Source organism: Cottoperca gobio, unplaced genomic scaffold (genome assembly GCF_900634415.1).
Source record: "Cottoperca gobio unplaced genomic scaffold, fCotGob3.1 fCotGob3_70arrow_ctg1, whole genome shotgun sequence".
Taxonomy (NCBI): domain Eukaryota; kingdom Metazoa; phylum Chordata; class Actinopteri; order Perciformes; family Bovichtidae; genus Cottoperca; species Cottoperca gobio.
Window position 1 is genome coordinate 35395 of NW_021167062.1, and position 12106 is coordinate 47500.

The 12106-nt window shown below is 38.3% G+C and overlaps 2 protein-coding genes and 1 long non-coding RNA gene across 4 annotated transcripts in view; 2 read left to right on the top strand and 1 right to left on the bottom strand.

The window, feature by feature from the left end:
• Positions 1-619: 619 nt before the first annotated feature.
• Positions 620-2956, bottom strand: LOC115006215 (uncharacterized). Its single transcript, XR_003832040.1, has 3 exons — positions 2824-2956; positions 1378-1666; positions 620-737 (listed from the first exon to the last, which is right to left on the bottom strand). It is a non-coding gene; the product is annotated as an uncharacterized LOC115006215 (long non-coding RNA).
• Positions 2957-3007: 51 nt separating this feature from the next.
• On the top strand, positions 3008-8582 carry LOC115006214 (actin, alpha cardiac-like). The gene is made up of 7 exons (XM_029428334.1): positions 3008-3154; positions 5400-5539; positions 6188-6512; positions 6702-6863; positions 7142-7333; positions 7460-7641; positions 8153-8582. Exons 2-7 carry the CDS (start codon positions 5411-5413, stop codon positions 8294-8296), a joined length of 1134 nt encoding a protein of 377 aa, XP_029284194.1. The 5' UTR covers positions 3008-3154; positions 5400-5410; the 3' UTR covers positions 8297-8582.
• A 2157-nt stretch (positions 8583-10739) lies between these two features.
• The window catches only part of LOC115006249 (centriole, cilia and spindle-associated protein-like), a 7958-nt gene continuing 6591 nt past the window's right edge, over positions 10740-12106 (top strand). For both annotated transcript variants that reach the window (XM_029428377.1, XM_029428378.1), the window contains exon 1: positions 10740-10865. In XM_029428377.1, coding sequence (XP_029284237.1) covers positions 10855-10865 — 11 coding nt within the window. In that variant the 5' untranslated portion in view covers positions 10740-10854. The remainder of the gene's footprint in view (positions 10866-12106) is intronic.

Here is a 12106-nt window from a genome sequence, read left to right on the forward strand (position 1 = left end):
CTTGGACTGCTGTTTATATTTTTACAAAAACATAGTTCAGTGCACTTTCACAGAGAAGGTGATTCTTAAAGCCTTCAGCTTCGTTTCTGTGCGTTCTGCTTGTGTTGGAGACTAAATACAACTTTGATAAAAGATCGTTAGTTTAAAGCAATGATCCAAATAACAATGGATATTAATCAAGTATAATATCTTCAGAAGTGACGATATTACCAGCAAATCACATCATTTGTTTTTTAAATCCTTGTTTTAAAAAGAAAAGTGTTTAAGATACTAAATCTGAGTGCAAATCATTTAAAATCCTGTACTGAAGACATTCGGGTTAATTAAAAGATATTAGCACATCGTCTGGCGGCCGAATTACAACATAATATAAATATAATACCAGGCATGAAAAAGAAAACTTTGTGTAACTTGTAAACTAACAAAGTACTGTACTGAAGTACTTTTACTTTATTTAAGCACTTAAAAGAGGTAAATGTTGTTTGTTTAGTTACTTTGCAGATTCAGATGAGAGATCTGATGTCGGAGCCTTCGTACCTAGAAAGTGACACAAACCTGATCCTGTGGACTCCACAAGCTGTCCCGCATCAGTCGGGACTTCCTCCCGTTTGGTGACGAGGGGCAGATGTTGGTTATAAATAGATTCCTTGGCTGACTGCCACCCTGACGGGGGTCCTCCGTGATGATCCACTTTCACAGATACAGCGGCTGCAGGGTGCATTCAAGGTCCAGCTCGCCTGAAAATAGTGAAAGTAGGTTAGATTAGAGACGCATGACGGCTCTGCTCTGAACCCGGAAACTAAACCGTTAATAGAAAAATATAATTCAGTTTAATCTAAACAGGATGGCTGACAAACGGTTAAAGTTGCATCATTACAAACAGTCTCCCCAAATATGGGTCCAAATATTTGAAAAGGTTTGTTTCCATTTCTGGCTGATTTCTGGTAAATTAGTAAAACAAATAATAAGAGACTGTCCTCCAAAGAAGACCAACACCCACAAAGTGTTGGAGCCGGTTTTATTGTGTGTACAGTGTATAGTCAAAACACCCTCTGTAGTCAGTAGAAGATATAGGACTACAATTCCCACTACGCCCCAGCCAATTAAGAGACTTGGATTTGGACAAAGTTCTCAACCGTTTATACGTTTATCTAAGTTTGCTTTTCATTTTATTTGACTTTTGACTTTTATAAAGGCCTTTTTTCTTTGTTGAATGAGTGGAACTATATTTTATGTTGACTAACTACACAAGAAATAAAAACATCTCATAAAAAAGTGGCATAGTGCAGTATGTCATTACAAAAACGGTCATAAGATATCCCATAAAAGTGTCAGAACATAGTATGTAGAATGTCTGCAGCTCTTCTGCACCACCACCTCCTGGATGGATGATCACAGTCTCGTCGGCCTCCCCCTGCAGCTCGGTGAATCCCGACATCTTTGTGGATCTCAGTTAGCAGTTGGATAAACACGGCCGGTCTGTTGGCTCAGTCCTCCCAATGCAGCTGTCCGATGGGTTGGAGGTCCCGAACCTCTTGTTTTAGAAACTTAGCGTGAACGTCACTCAGCTGTTGTGTAGATGTTGTTGTTCCAGCTTCCAGCTGAGCAGCATGACCTCCACACAAACCTGAAATAAATCTCAGGGTGTTGGATAAATAAAATCCACCTGAAGCCAAGATAAGAACAATATTCAGTCATGTTTTTAAATCAAACATAGTTAAAAGTTTATTTACTGAGCCAACATGATGATAAAACTGAGTGGCTGACAATAGCAGCTACACTTATTTAAATTAAGTAAGTCTGACACTTCAACTCCTTTCAGTGCTGATCATACTTATAATGCAGATTTAACTCGGCCCTAAACACTTCAATTGAACTTTTAGCGCTTCTATTTTAACAGCTACTTCTTTTTAGTAATTCTGTTAAAACTTGTCACTTCATTTATGCTCATTTTAATGCTTACACTTCAACTCCTTTCAGTGTTGATAATTCTGATAATGCCTATTTAACTTAACTTACTGTTTCACTTTCACACGCTTCCATTTTAACTTCAACTTGTTTAAAATGTCTTTCCATAATTAAATTTCAGGTATAACTTAATTTACTTGAATGCCTTTAACTTCAGCTGATACTGCAATACAACAAACTAATCGTTTTGAATGTTTCAAATGGTTTTTAGCAGAACGTGCTAATTTAATAAAGAACATTTGACTTTCAGTAATACATTAGTTCGAAGGAGTAACATAAGGTAACAGTCACAGTAGGATGTACAGTAACACGTGTTACTTTACCCCAACAAGGGGGTCATATTATGGTTTAGGAAAGGTCAAATTATGGATAATGTGAAATATGGAAAATGTTATATATGTATTATTTTTTATGTTAAACATGGAGTATTTTATTTCTGAATATTTACAGTATATTTGCAGTTTTTTGTAAGTATGATGTTGACCTGTATATAGAAATAAGACGTCATTGAGTCATTTCTAATAATTATTTTATTTTAGGTTGTTTGTGATTTACGTGCTCCTTCTACTGTCAAATAAACTGAATTTATAACCATCACCAACAAAAAAAAAGTTTTATTACCTAATAATAAAAATACACTTTTTACATTTACAAGTTGAAATGATCATATAAAACACTTAAAGTATACATCACACAACATTATTACATTAATACACTTTTTTATGTTGTCAAATATAACAAAAAAGTCTGATTTTATCTCCGACCTGGGTCCCTAAATAAATAAAATAAGTTTTGAATGGTGTGTACTTTCTGTATGTGTATGTGTGTGTGTGTAGTAGTAGTAGTACTCCTCACGCGCCGGTAACGGTCGCTGAGTCGGGCTGGTCTCGCTCCATACACGGGCTCGAGCGCTCAGCGGCAGACTCGCGGGGGCTTCCTCTCCATATATGGCACTCCCGGCGCGCGAGTCTCTTCTGTGTGCATGCATGCGGCCGACCAAATATGGACGACGGGGTCGGTTGAATTCCTGTCGAATACTCGGACATTCCTAACGGCTGTCTGGGAGGACGGAGTGGTATGGAGGACAAGGTGTATATAAGGACCCCGGTGGTCGCTGCCTGTCACCCCTTTAGCTGGAACCAGCAGCGGTTAAAGTTCCCTCACTGACAGCCGGAGACGAGCAGAGGTAAGCGGCTTGGAGGAGCGGGGCAGCGGGGTGGGCTGGGCGGGTGGAGAGAAGGAGAGAGTTGGAACTAGCTGTTGAGTTAATGGAGTCTGGCTTGTTGTAAATGTAAGTGGGTGAAACAGATGGAGAATAATCCCGGACTGAGTGGTTAACTGATGGTAGCTGGCAGTGAAACGCAGCCGGCTTCTGGTCACCTTCCGCGGTTAGAAACAGCAGCTTCTGTTGTGACAGGAGCCAGACCTGCTGCTGCATTCAGGCGCTGTCGGAAGTTCTAGTTTTACATCAGAATGCCACAAGAAATATCGTCAAGATGCAGTTATGGAAGAAGTATTCAGATCTTTTACTTAACTAAAAATAGCATTACTACAGTGTAGAAATACTGTGTTACAAGTAAAAGTACAAAAGTATTAGCATAGAAATATACTTAAAGTACCAAAAGTAAAAGGCCCATTTCAGAATAATGTTTGTTATATTATCAAATTCTAACGATTGATGCTTTAATGTGTACACTTTAATGTTTCAGCTGGTAAATTTGGGGCTATTTTGTATTACCTAATATACTGCTCTCTATTATCTTTAATGATACGTCATAATTTATTAGTAAAGTTACAAAGCAAATGTAGTGAAGTAAAGAGTACAATATTTACTTCTGAAATGTATTGGAGTAGAAGATTAAAGGAGCTTAAAAATGGAAACACTCAAGTAAAGTACAAGTACCTCAAAATTGTACTTGTGTGTTTCTGAAATGTAATGTTAAGTGTACCGTGTAAGCTGTGTCATAAATGAGTGCGTGATCTTTTTACGTAATACATGTTCAAAATGTATGAATGAATCAACCTCCAAAATCTTTTCTCGCAGAGCTTTTTACAAAAAGAGGTTGTTTTTAAACTTTTGTGTTTTTGGTCAGAAATTATACATTTGGAAACAAAAAAGTAGATAATAAATCAAAATGTGTTTCCATTCATAAGAAAGGTTTTACACAATGTAAATGGGAGGCAGCCTAGATCCAAAAAGTGTATATTGAAGTAAAATATAAAGAAGAACAAAAAGAAAAATGGAAATTATATTTTAAATGTTTTTTAAATGTAATTATAGCGTTCAGTTGTGTAGACTGTGTTTTTAAAGTCTGAAGGAAAGTAATGTATTTTTAGAAAATGGACTTTGTGAATAAAAATATTAACAAATACAATTACAATATTTAGTGACACATGCATAATGTTTGACACAGTTGGTGTACTACATTTAGCCAGTTTTTGTGTTTATATATATTCCTCACAAAGAGCACTTGCATAAGCAATATCAGTTTAAAGTTCAGATGTAGGAGTTTATGAGGAGCACTTGAAGGCATCATTACACTAAACGAGGGTTAATGGTGTTTCTGTTTGCTTCTTAATAACTCCATGTGATTACAGGCAGAGTAAACTGTTTCCAGCTCTGGTTTAATGATAAACAGGACCTGAACACTGCAGAGCTGGGAGAAGATATTTAAGAAGACTGAGTTATAGTCATTATCCTTTTTATTGTTCATACAGTTAATAGAACAGGGAATGTTGCATAGGGAAAAACTGATGTTTTTGTTGACCAGCTGTTTGTCATCATACTCCACAAATAAAATATAAAGCAATAGTAAATAATAATAATAATAATAATAATAAAATATTGTCCCAATAAAGAACAACAGCACAAAGGTCTTCCTGTGGTGTAAGAGGATATAATGAGAAGCCAACAGTTAATTCATTTAGGTCAAAAAAGGTTGTTTTTAAACTTTTGTGTTTTTGGTCAGAAATTATACATTTGGAAACAAAAAAGAAGATAATTTAATGGCTAAGGGATGAAAAACTACTGCTTGTAACTTTGTTTTGAAAAGTGTTATATAAATAAAGTTATCATCATTATTATTATAAACATACTGTACATCAGTGTTTGTTGACATGATGTGTCAAACAACATGTTGGTCTATGGTTGTTGGATATAGAGCTTTGTCTATGGGGATTATGTCTTTATTTACATCACATATCCACATCTCCGGTATGGTAGGAAATCCTGGTTATTTATGTGCATTCAACTTGTAATCATAACATTCAGTTGGCACCTGCGGGCCGCTGAAGGCTAGACTAAACACAGTGGCTGTTTTGTGTTTTAGTTAGATGTTAAAACTCAGGTCTGACAAATGGCTAGTATAGATAAATGTTTTCCTCCAGTGTATCTGCTGTTAACTCACCACCTCCTGACTTTTCTCCTCCAGAAGCCGCAGACATGTGTGACGACGAAGAGACCACCGCCCTCGTCTGTGACAACGGCTCCGGCCTTGTGAAGGCTGGCTTCGCCGGGGACGACGCCCCCAGGGCCGTGTTCCCCTCCATCGTCGGCCGCCCCCGTCACCAGGTACATATCCCTAAATATCAAAGTCAAACAAAAGATCTATCCTTTTAAGATAGTCCCATGATGTCCATCACTTCATACACACAGGCTCTGACCCTTGACCTCCTGAGTTTTTAACTACTTTTAATTTAGTTTCTCTCACTATTTCTGAATAGCTCTAATAATTTCCCAGATTCTTGTAAATGTGTTGAAGACTTTATTCTCCTCAAAGGAAGGTGAAGTCACTTTGGTATAAAGTCTAATGATGATTTGTACCACCTTAAGACCTTCTCTCTACCGCCACCGTCAGGCCAAACATATCTATGTAAACGATATCAGCAGAATTATACTCTATTCAGCACTTTCTTGATTTACTTAAATACATTTTAAAGCACAAAATAATTCCTGTTCTGTTCTTTTGTTTATTTCATTTGAATTTTTGGAAGTTACAGTGAAGAACACATGTACTGCAAGTTAGATAAATAAAATAAATAACGAGGATGAAGAAGAGGATGGAGTGTGCAGTTTACAATTTGGGACCAATTTGTAAACTTTACGGGAGTAAATCACTGAACTGGATTAGATTTGTACAGCGTTTTAGATGTTGATGGACTATATTCATAAGTTATAAACCTTTAAACAACATCTCCACGTGTTTCCTGCTCCCCTCAGGGCGTGATGGTCGGTATGGGTCAGAAGGACTCCTACGTGGGCGACGAGGCCCAGAGCAAGAGGGGCATCCTGACCCTGAAGTACCCCATCGAGCACGGCATCATCACCAACTGGGACGACATGGAGAAGATCTGGCACCACACCTTCTACAACGAGCTGCGCGTGGCCCCAGAGGAGCACCCCACCCTGCTGACGGAGGCCCCGCTCAACCCCAAAGCCAACAGAGAGAAGATGACCCAGATCATGTTCGAGACCTTCAACGTCCCCGCCATGTACGTGGCCATCCAGGCCGTGCTGTCCCTCTACGCCTCCGGACGTACCACCGGTGAGTCGGCTGTCACACTCATACTTTCTAGATCTTTTACTAAAGTAAAAGTATCAATACCACAGTGTAGAAATACCATGAAGGAAGACGTTATAATTGAGAGTTTCGATCCTGTTTTGACCCTCTCATCACAGACTGGATATAAAAACCTCTTCCCGCCTGTTAAACCTGAACTGTTTCTGCTCTCAGGTATTGTGCTGGACTCTGGTGATGGTGTGACCCACAACGTGCCCATCTATGAGGGCTACGCTCTGCCTCACGCCATCATGCGTCTGGACCTGGCCGGTCGTGATCTGACCGACTACCTCATGAAGATCCTCACAGAGCGTGGCTACTCCTTCGTCACAACCGGTAAACGCTTCACGGTCCAGTTTTACTTTAACACCTAAAACCTTTTTATTCTGTTAGTGTTTGACTGTATGTGATCACATGTCTCTATTTCACATCGTGGTCAAAAGAATTCATGACAACTATAGAAATGTGGGGAAGAAATCTAATTTATCTCGCACTAATGTGTGTGTTGGGGTGGGAGACGAAGGGAGAAGGATTATTCACACGATATTATCATATGTATGTTTCCCCCCCCCCCTCTTTGGGCACACAGTCTGACCTTTCCTCTCTGTTTCCAGCTGAGCGTGAGATCGTGCGTGACATCAAGGAGAAGCTTTGCTACGTGGCTCTGGACTTTGAGAACGAGATGGCCACCGCCGCCTCCTCCTCCTCCCTGGAGAAGAGCTACGAGCTGCCCGACGGTCAGGTCATCACCATCGGCAACGAGCGCTTCCGCTGCCCGGAGACTTTGTTCCAGCCCTCCTTCATCGGTGAGTAGCGTGAGCTGTTTTATCTCCGCGTCCTCAGACGTGAAAATGACGTGATGACTGAAGACAGCGTAGCAGCTTTTCATTCATGTCATTTCTAACCTGATTGTCTGCCGTGCACCTGCACAGGTATGGAGTCCGCCGGTATCCATGAAACCGCCTACAACAGCATCATGAAGTGCGACATCGACATCCGTAAGGACCTGTACGCCAACAACGTGCTGTCCGGCGGCACCACCATGTACCCGGGTATCGCTGACCGCATGCAGAAGGAGATCACGGCTCTGGCTCCCAGCACCATGAAGATCAAGGTAACTAACTCTACGTCCCTTCAGGTTGCACACACACTATATCACACGTTTCATCACAGTACGACATTATATTAAGTCGGCCACGCTACGATTTTGATTGGACTAAATTCAGCGACCAGCACAATTACATCGCTGATGAAAACTTATGATCCTTACCGTTAACTTTGATTTATGTTTTGACGTTTTGTACATTTAGGATGTTTTGTAGGTAAATGTTTAGCAGCTGCTAAATGGAGCATGCAGTGAAACTATTCAATCTTAGCAAATCTGCTTTGTTTATTGCTTCGTTCATCCAGTGTCTTAAAAATAAACCAAATAATTAGTTTTGAAGCCGGAAAACTCATCAGCTGACTAAGTGAAGTGGTGACAGCTTCAGTGTTTTAAAGCACAAAGTCCATTACAGTGATCATTGAGTCGGATGTATGATCATCCTGTCTGTTATAATGTGATTATTATTATTATTATATGTTATCAGGCATTAAAACCAACCTGATTTCTCTCTCCTCTGCAGATCATCGCTCCTCCTGAGCGTAAATACTCCGTCTGGATCGGAGGCTCCATCCTGGCCTCCCTCTCCACCTTCCAGCAGATGTGGATCAGCAAGCAGGAGTACGACGAGGCCGGTCCCAGCATCGTCCACCGCAAGTGCTTCTAAACACGACGCCTCCACGAGCCCCTCAGGATCCAGAGCTGAGGCGCTGCGGTCCCAGGACGCTGAGACAACATCCTCTCTTTGATCATGCTGTGGCGTCTAACCTGTACATATGTTATTTATTCCTTCTGTTGTGTATGTGATGTTTTTTTAATGTGAATGATGTCCGGTGTGAATGTGAAAGCTTTGAGGTACGACACTCCAACTGTCCGTCCAAAAAGAGACAAAAACACAGAAAAGACCAAAAAAGAAACGAGACAATAAAACAAATAAAGTCCATTTATTTTCACGTTGACTTCTGTCTGTTATTTTACGTTTTTAGGGTTAAAAAACATCCACATATCATCCAAATATAATGATATTATAAAAGGTTTATGTTGATCTTTTTATACCCAGTGGTGGAGGAAGTACAGTATTAACACCACAGTGTAGAAATACTCCAAATACTAGTAAAAGTATAATTATTGATGCATTAATGTCTTCATCACTTGTAAAGCTGGTAAAGATGAAACATGAGCCATCGAGCATTAGAAACCTCCCCCTGCTGGTCCGAATCCAAACACATGAGTGAAACCAGATTAATAATACACTTTATGAAGCTCTTAAAGCTCCAACGCAAACAAAGAGTTCAAGTGCTGAAATAAATCACCTGTGAGCCAAACTAAACAATGTCATGATTGTTAATATCCCCGACCTGCTGGCGGTTAATGAATATTCTCCTGGCTGTCAGAGGAAATACTGAAGCCTCTCTGAGCCAAACAGTTGGGGTTAGAGACTTTAAAATATTATTATTATTAATAATGTTATTAATAATAATAACAGCAACATTAATGATGATGTAATACTAAATTATAATAATAGTAATAATATAAATTATTATAATAATAATACCATTAATTACCATAATAATGATAATAAAAAAATACTGATACTAATAATAATAATAAATACAGAATTAGGCATGTAAATGTAATACTTTTCCGAGTGATTACTGAATATTGGTCAGGATAATTCAGCAGTGGAAAGTAACAAAGTACATTTACTCAAGTACAATTTTAAAGTACTTGTACTTGACTTGAGTATTTCTATATCATGCTTCTTTATACTTCTACTCCACTACATTTCAGAAAAATATTCTTCTTTTACTACAGATTCTGTCAGTTCTGAAAGCACTGGATCCTACATTTCCCATAATGCAATTTGACAACATTACTATGACATTGTCAGGGTAATCTTTTTTAGACTTGACAGGAGACAATACAAATGTTGTGGTAGCCCTTTAACAGATAAGGAGCGACTAACCTTTAACAGTTAAATGAGTTTAAAAGTCGGATCCCTGTTTCACCTGTTACCGTCACTGCACAGATGGGAACAGGGCACGCATGCGCAGTCTGGTCTCTGCATCTTCCCTGAGAAATCATATTTTATTACTACAAAATGTTTTGCTCTGCTCCATCAAACACGCGGGAGTTAATCCGGCCTGTAACGGAAGTATAACATTTATATTTCAAAATAATGGTTAAAATGAAATAACAGTTTAAATATTCCACTTTGTCTCAGTTTGAGGGGCGTAAATACATTTGCAGAAGCAAGTTGTTTACATTCATTGAATGGCCAAAAGTATGCAGACACCTTAACATTACACCTACATAGCCTATATTATTGTTGAACATATCATTCAAAAACATTGGATATTAAAGGATATGTTTACATTTTTTTCAAGTTATCTTAAAACAGTAAATAGTACATTTACTCGAGTACTGTACTTAATTACAGTCATGCTACTTTGTACTTCTACTCCACTATATTTCAAAGGGAAATAGTGTACTTTTTTCTACACTACATTTATCTGAAAGTATTAGTTACTAGTTAGTTTGCAAATTTAGATTTTTTTATAAATCAATTAATACATTAGGGTATATTATTATAGATCAAGCTACCCAGCAGTATATAAAGTAATTAAAAATAAGCTCCATCTTTACCAGCTGCAACATTAAAGTGAAGAACACAATAATGCATTCATAATTATAATCTAACACGATTATATATTATTCTGAAATGGACCATCTTGCGAAAATAGGTTATTTTACTTTTGGTACTTTAAGTGTATTTTGATGCTAATACTTTTACTTAAGTAAGATTCTGAATGCAATACTTTTAACAAAGTATTTTACACTGCGTTCTTGCTATTTTTACTCAAGTAAAAGATCTGAGTACTTCGTTGTAAGATATTACTTGCAGTATATCGTAAAGAATAATGCGTATTTATATATCATTATTTCAGTCTCGATGTAGTAATAGAAGACAATGAATTGTATAACTCTTTTTTTATCACTATCCCATAATGCAGAGGTGATTAGTTTGAGGTTTCCTCGCAGTTTTATTCTGAAAGGTTACGCCGGAAGTTGTTTGCAGTACGTTAGCTAGCTTGTAGCTCGGCTCCGCTCGGCTCCGCTCGGATCTCGGTGTTGGCTGTCAGTCGGATTTGGAGCGTAACGGAGCGATGACCGCGGGACTGAAGGGACGGACTGGGCTTTAGAATCAGACTGGACCCCCCCGGAATGAAGTGTGGGTGAGTAAAATGATATCCGACTTTAACACATAACCGTTAGTGTTACATTTCTACACCCTCACCGTGTTTACTAACGGGCTAACGGAGCAGGCACGTGAGGGTAACGGCTGTGTGATGGCTGTTCTCACCGTATACAACGGTTTTCACTCGATAATGTCCATTTAAAACTCATATCTTTACACTGAATGTCATTTTCTTCATCTACAAAACACATAAACGGCTGTATTTTGTTTTTCTGTGGTGTTTTTTAAACGCAGAAATTCTGAAAATACGATGTTTTGGGGTGTGACCCTCCAAATACACTGTTTCAGTTACGGGAAGAAAAAGAAACACTTATAAATTAGCATTTATTTGTCGATGTTGTTCTTGGATCAGATGTAGGCCAGACACATTAATAATTAATGTAGTTTATTTTCACTAAACATAACAGGTATTTATTTATATATATAATGAAATGTGTGTGTAGGCGGGAGGAATATATGGTGTGTTATTGTGTAGTGTAGTGTGAGTACAGTCAGTAGTAACACAGTCAGTAGTATTACAGTCAGTAGTATTACAGTCAGTAGTATTACAGTCAGTAGTAACACAGTCAGTAGTAACACAGTCAGTAGTAACACAGTCAGTAGTAAGACCATAATAAGCCTCAATCCTTTGCTGGGAGGGTAATCTGGTGTGGAGGGCGGGTTTACAGGTGCACCACACTACAGGTAGAAGACATGCAGGTAGATCCTCTCAGAAACCTACAAATACATTCATTTGTGCAGGTACTTGTACTTAACATGAGTGTTTCTTTTAATGCCACTTTCTTCTTCTACTCTGCAACATTTCAGAAGGAAATATTGTATTTTCTCACTGCTTTACATTTATCTGACAGCACTAGTTCTGTTCTGTAAATGTTTATTTTAATAGGGACAAATACAATACACGTAGAGAATGGCACAACAATTGTCCAATGCAATATATCACAATACAATATATCACAATACAATATATCACAATGCAATATATCACAATGCAATATATCACAATGCAATATATCACAATGCAATATATCACAATGCAATATATCTTATGCATGTATTTACGCAGCGGGACGAGTACAGTTTAAGTACAGTTTATACGACTAGCTGATCAATTAGCCGATTGAAAATGAATGAATTATTTCAGTAAATAGGCCTAATTTTCATGCAAAACATTTTATTGTTTCATCTTAACAAATGTGAAGAATTGTTGCGTTTTCT

Bases quoted from the DNA above. Each gene is read 5' to 3' on its own strand.
- LOC115006214 (XM_029428334.1), top strand. From the start codon at position 5,411: ATGTGTGACGACGAAGAGACCACCGCCCTCGTCTGTGACAACGGCTCC. The intron at 5,540-6,187 runs GTACATATCCCT...TGCTCCCCTCAG, and splicing joins TCGGCCGCCCCCGTCACCAG to GGCGTGATGGTCGGTATGGG. The intron at 7,334-7,459 runs GTGAGTAGCGTG...GCACCTGCACAG, and splicing joins GTTCCAGCCCTCCTTCATCG to GTATGGAGTCCGCCGGTATC.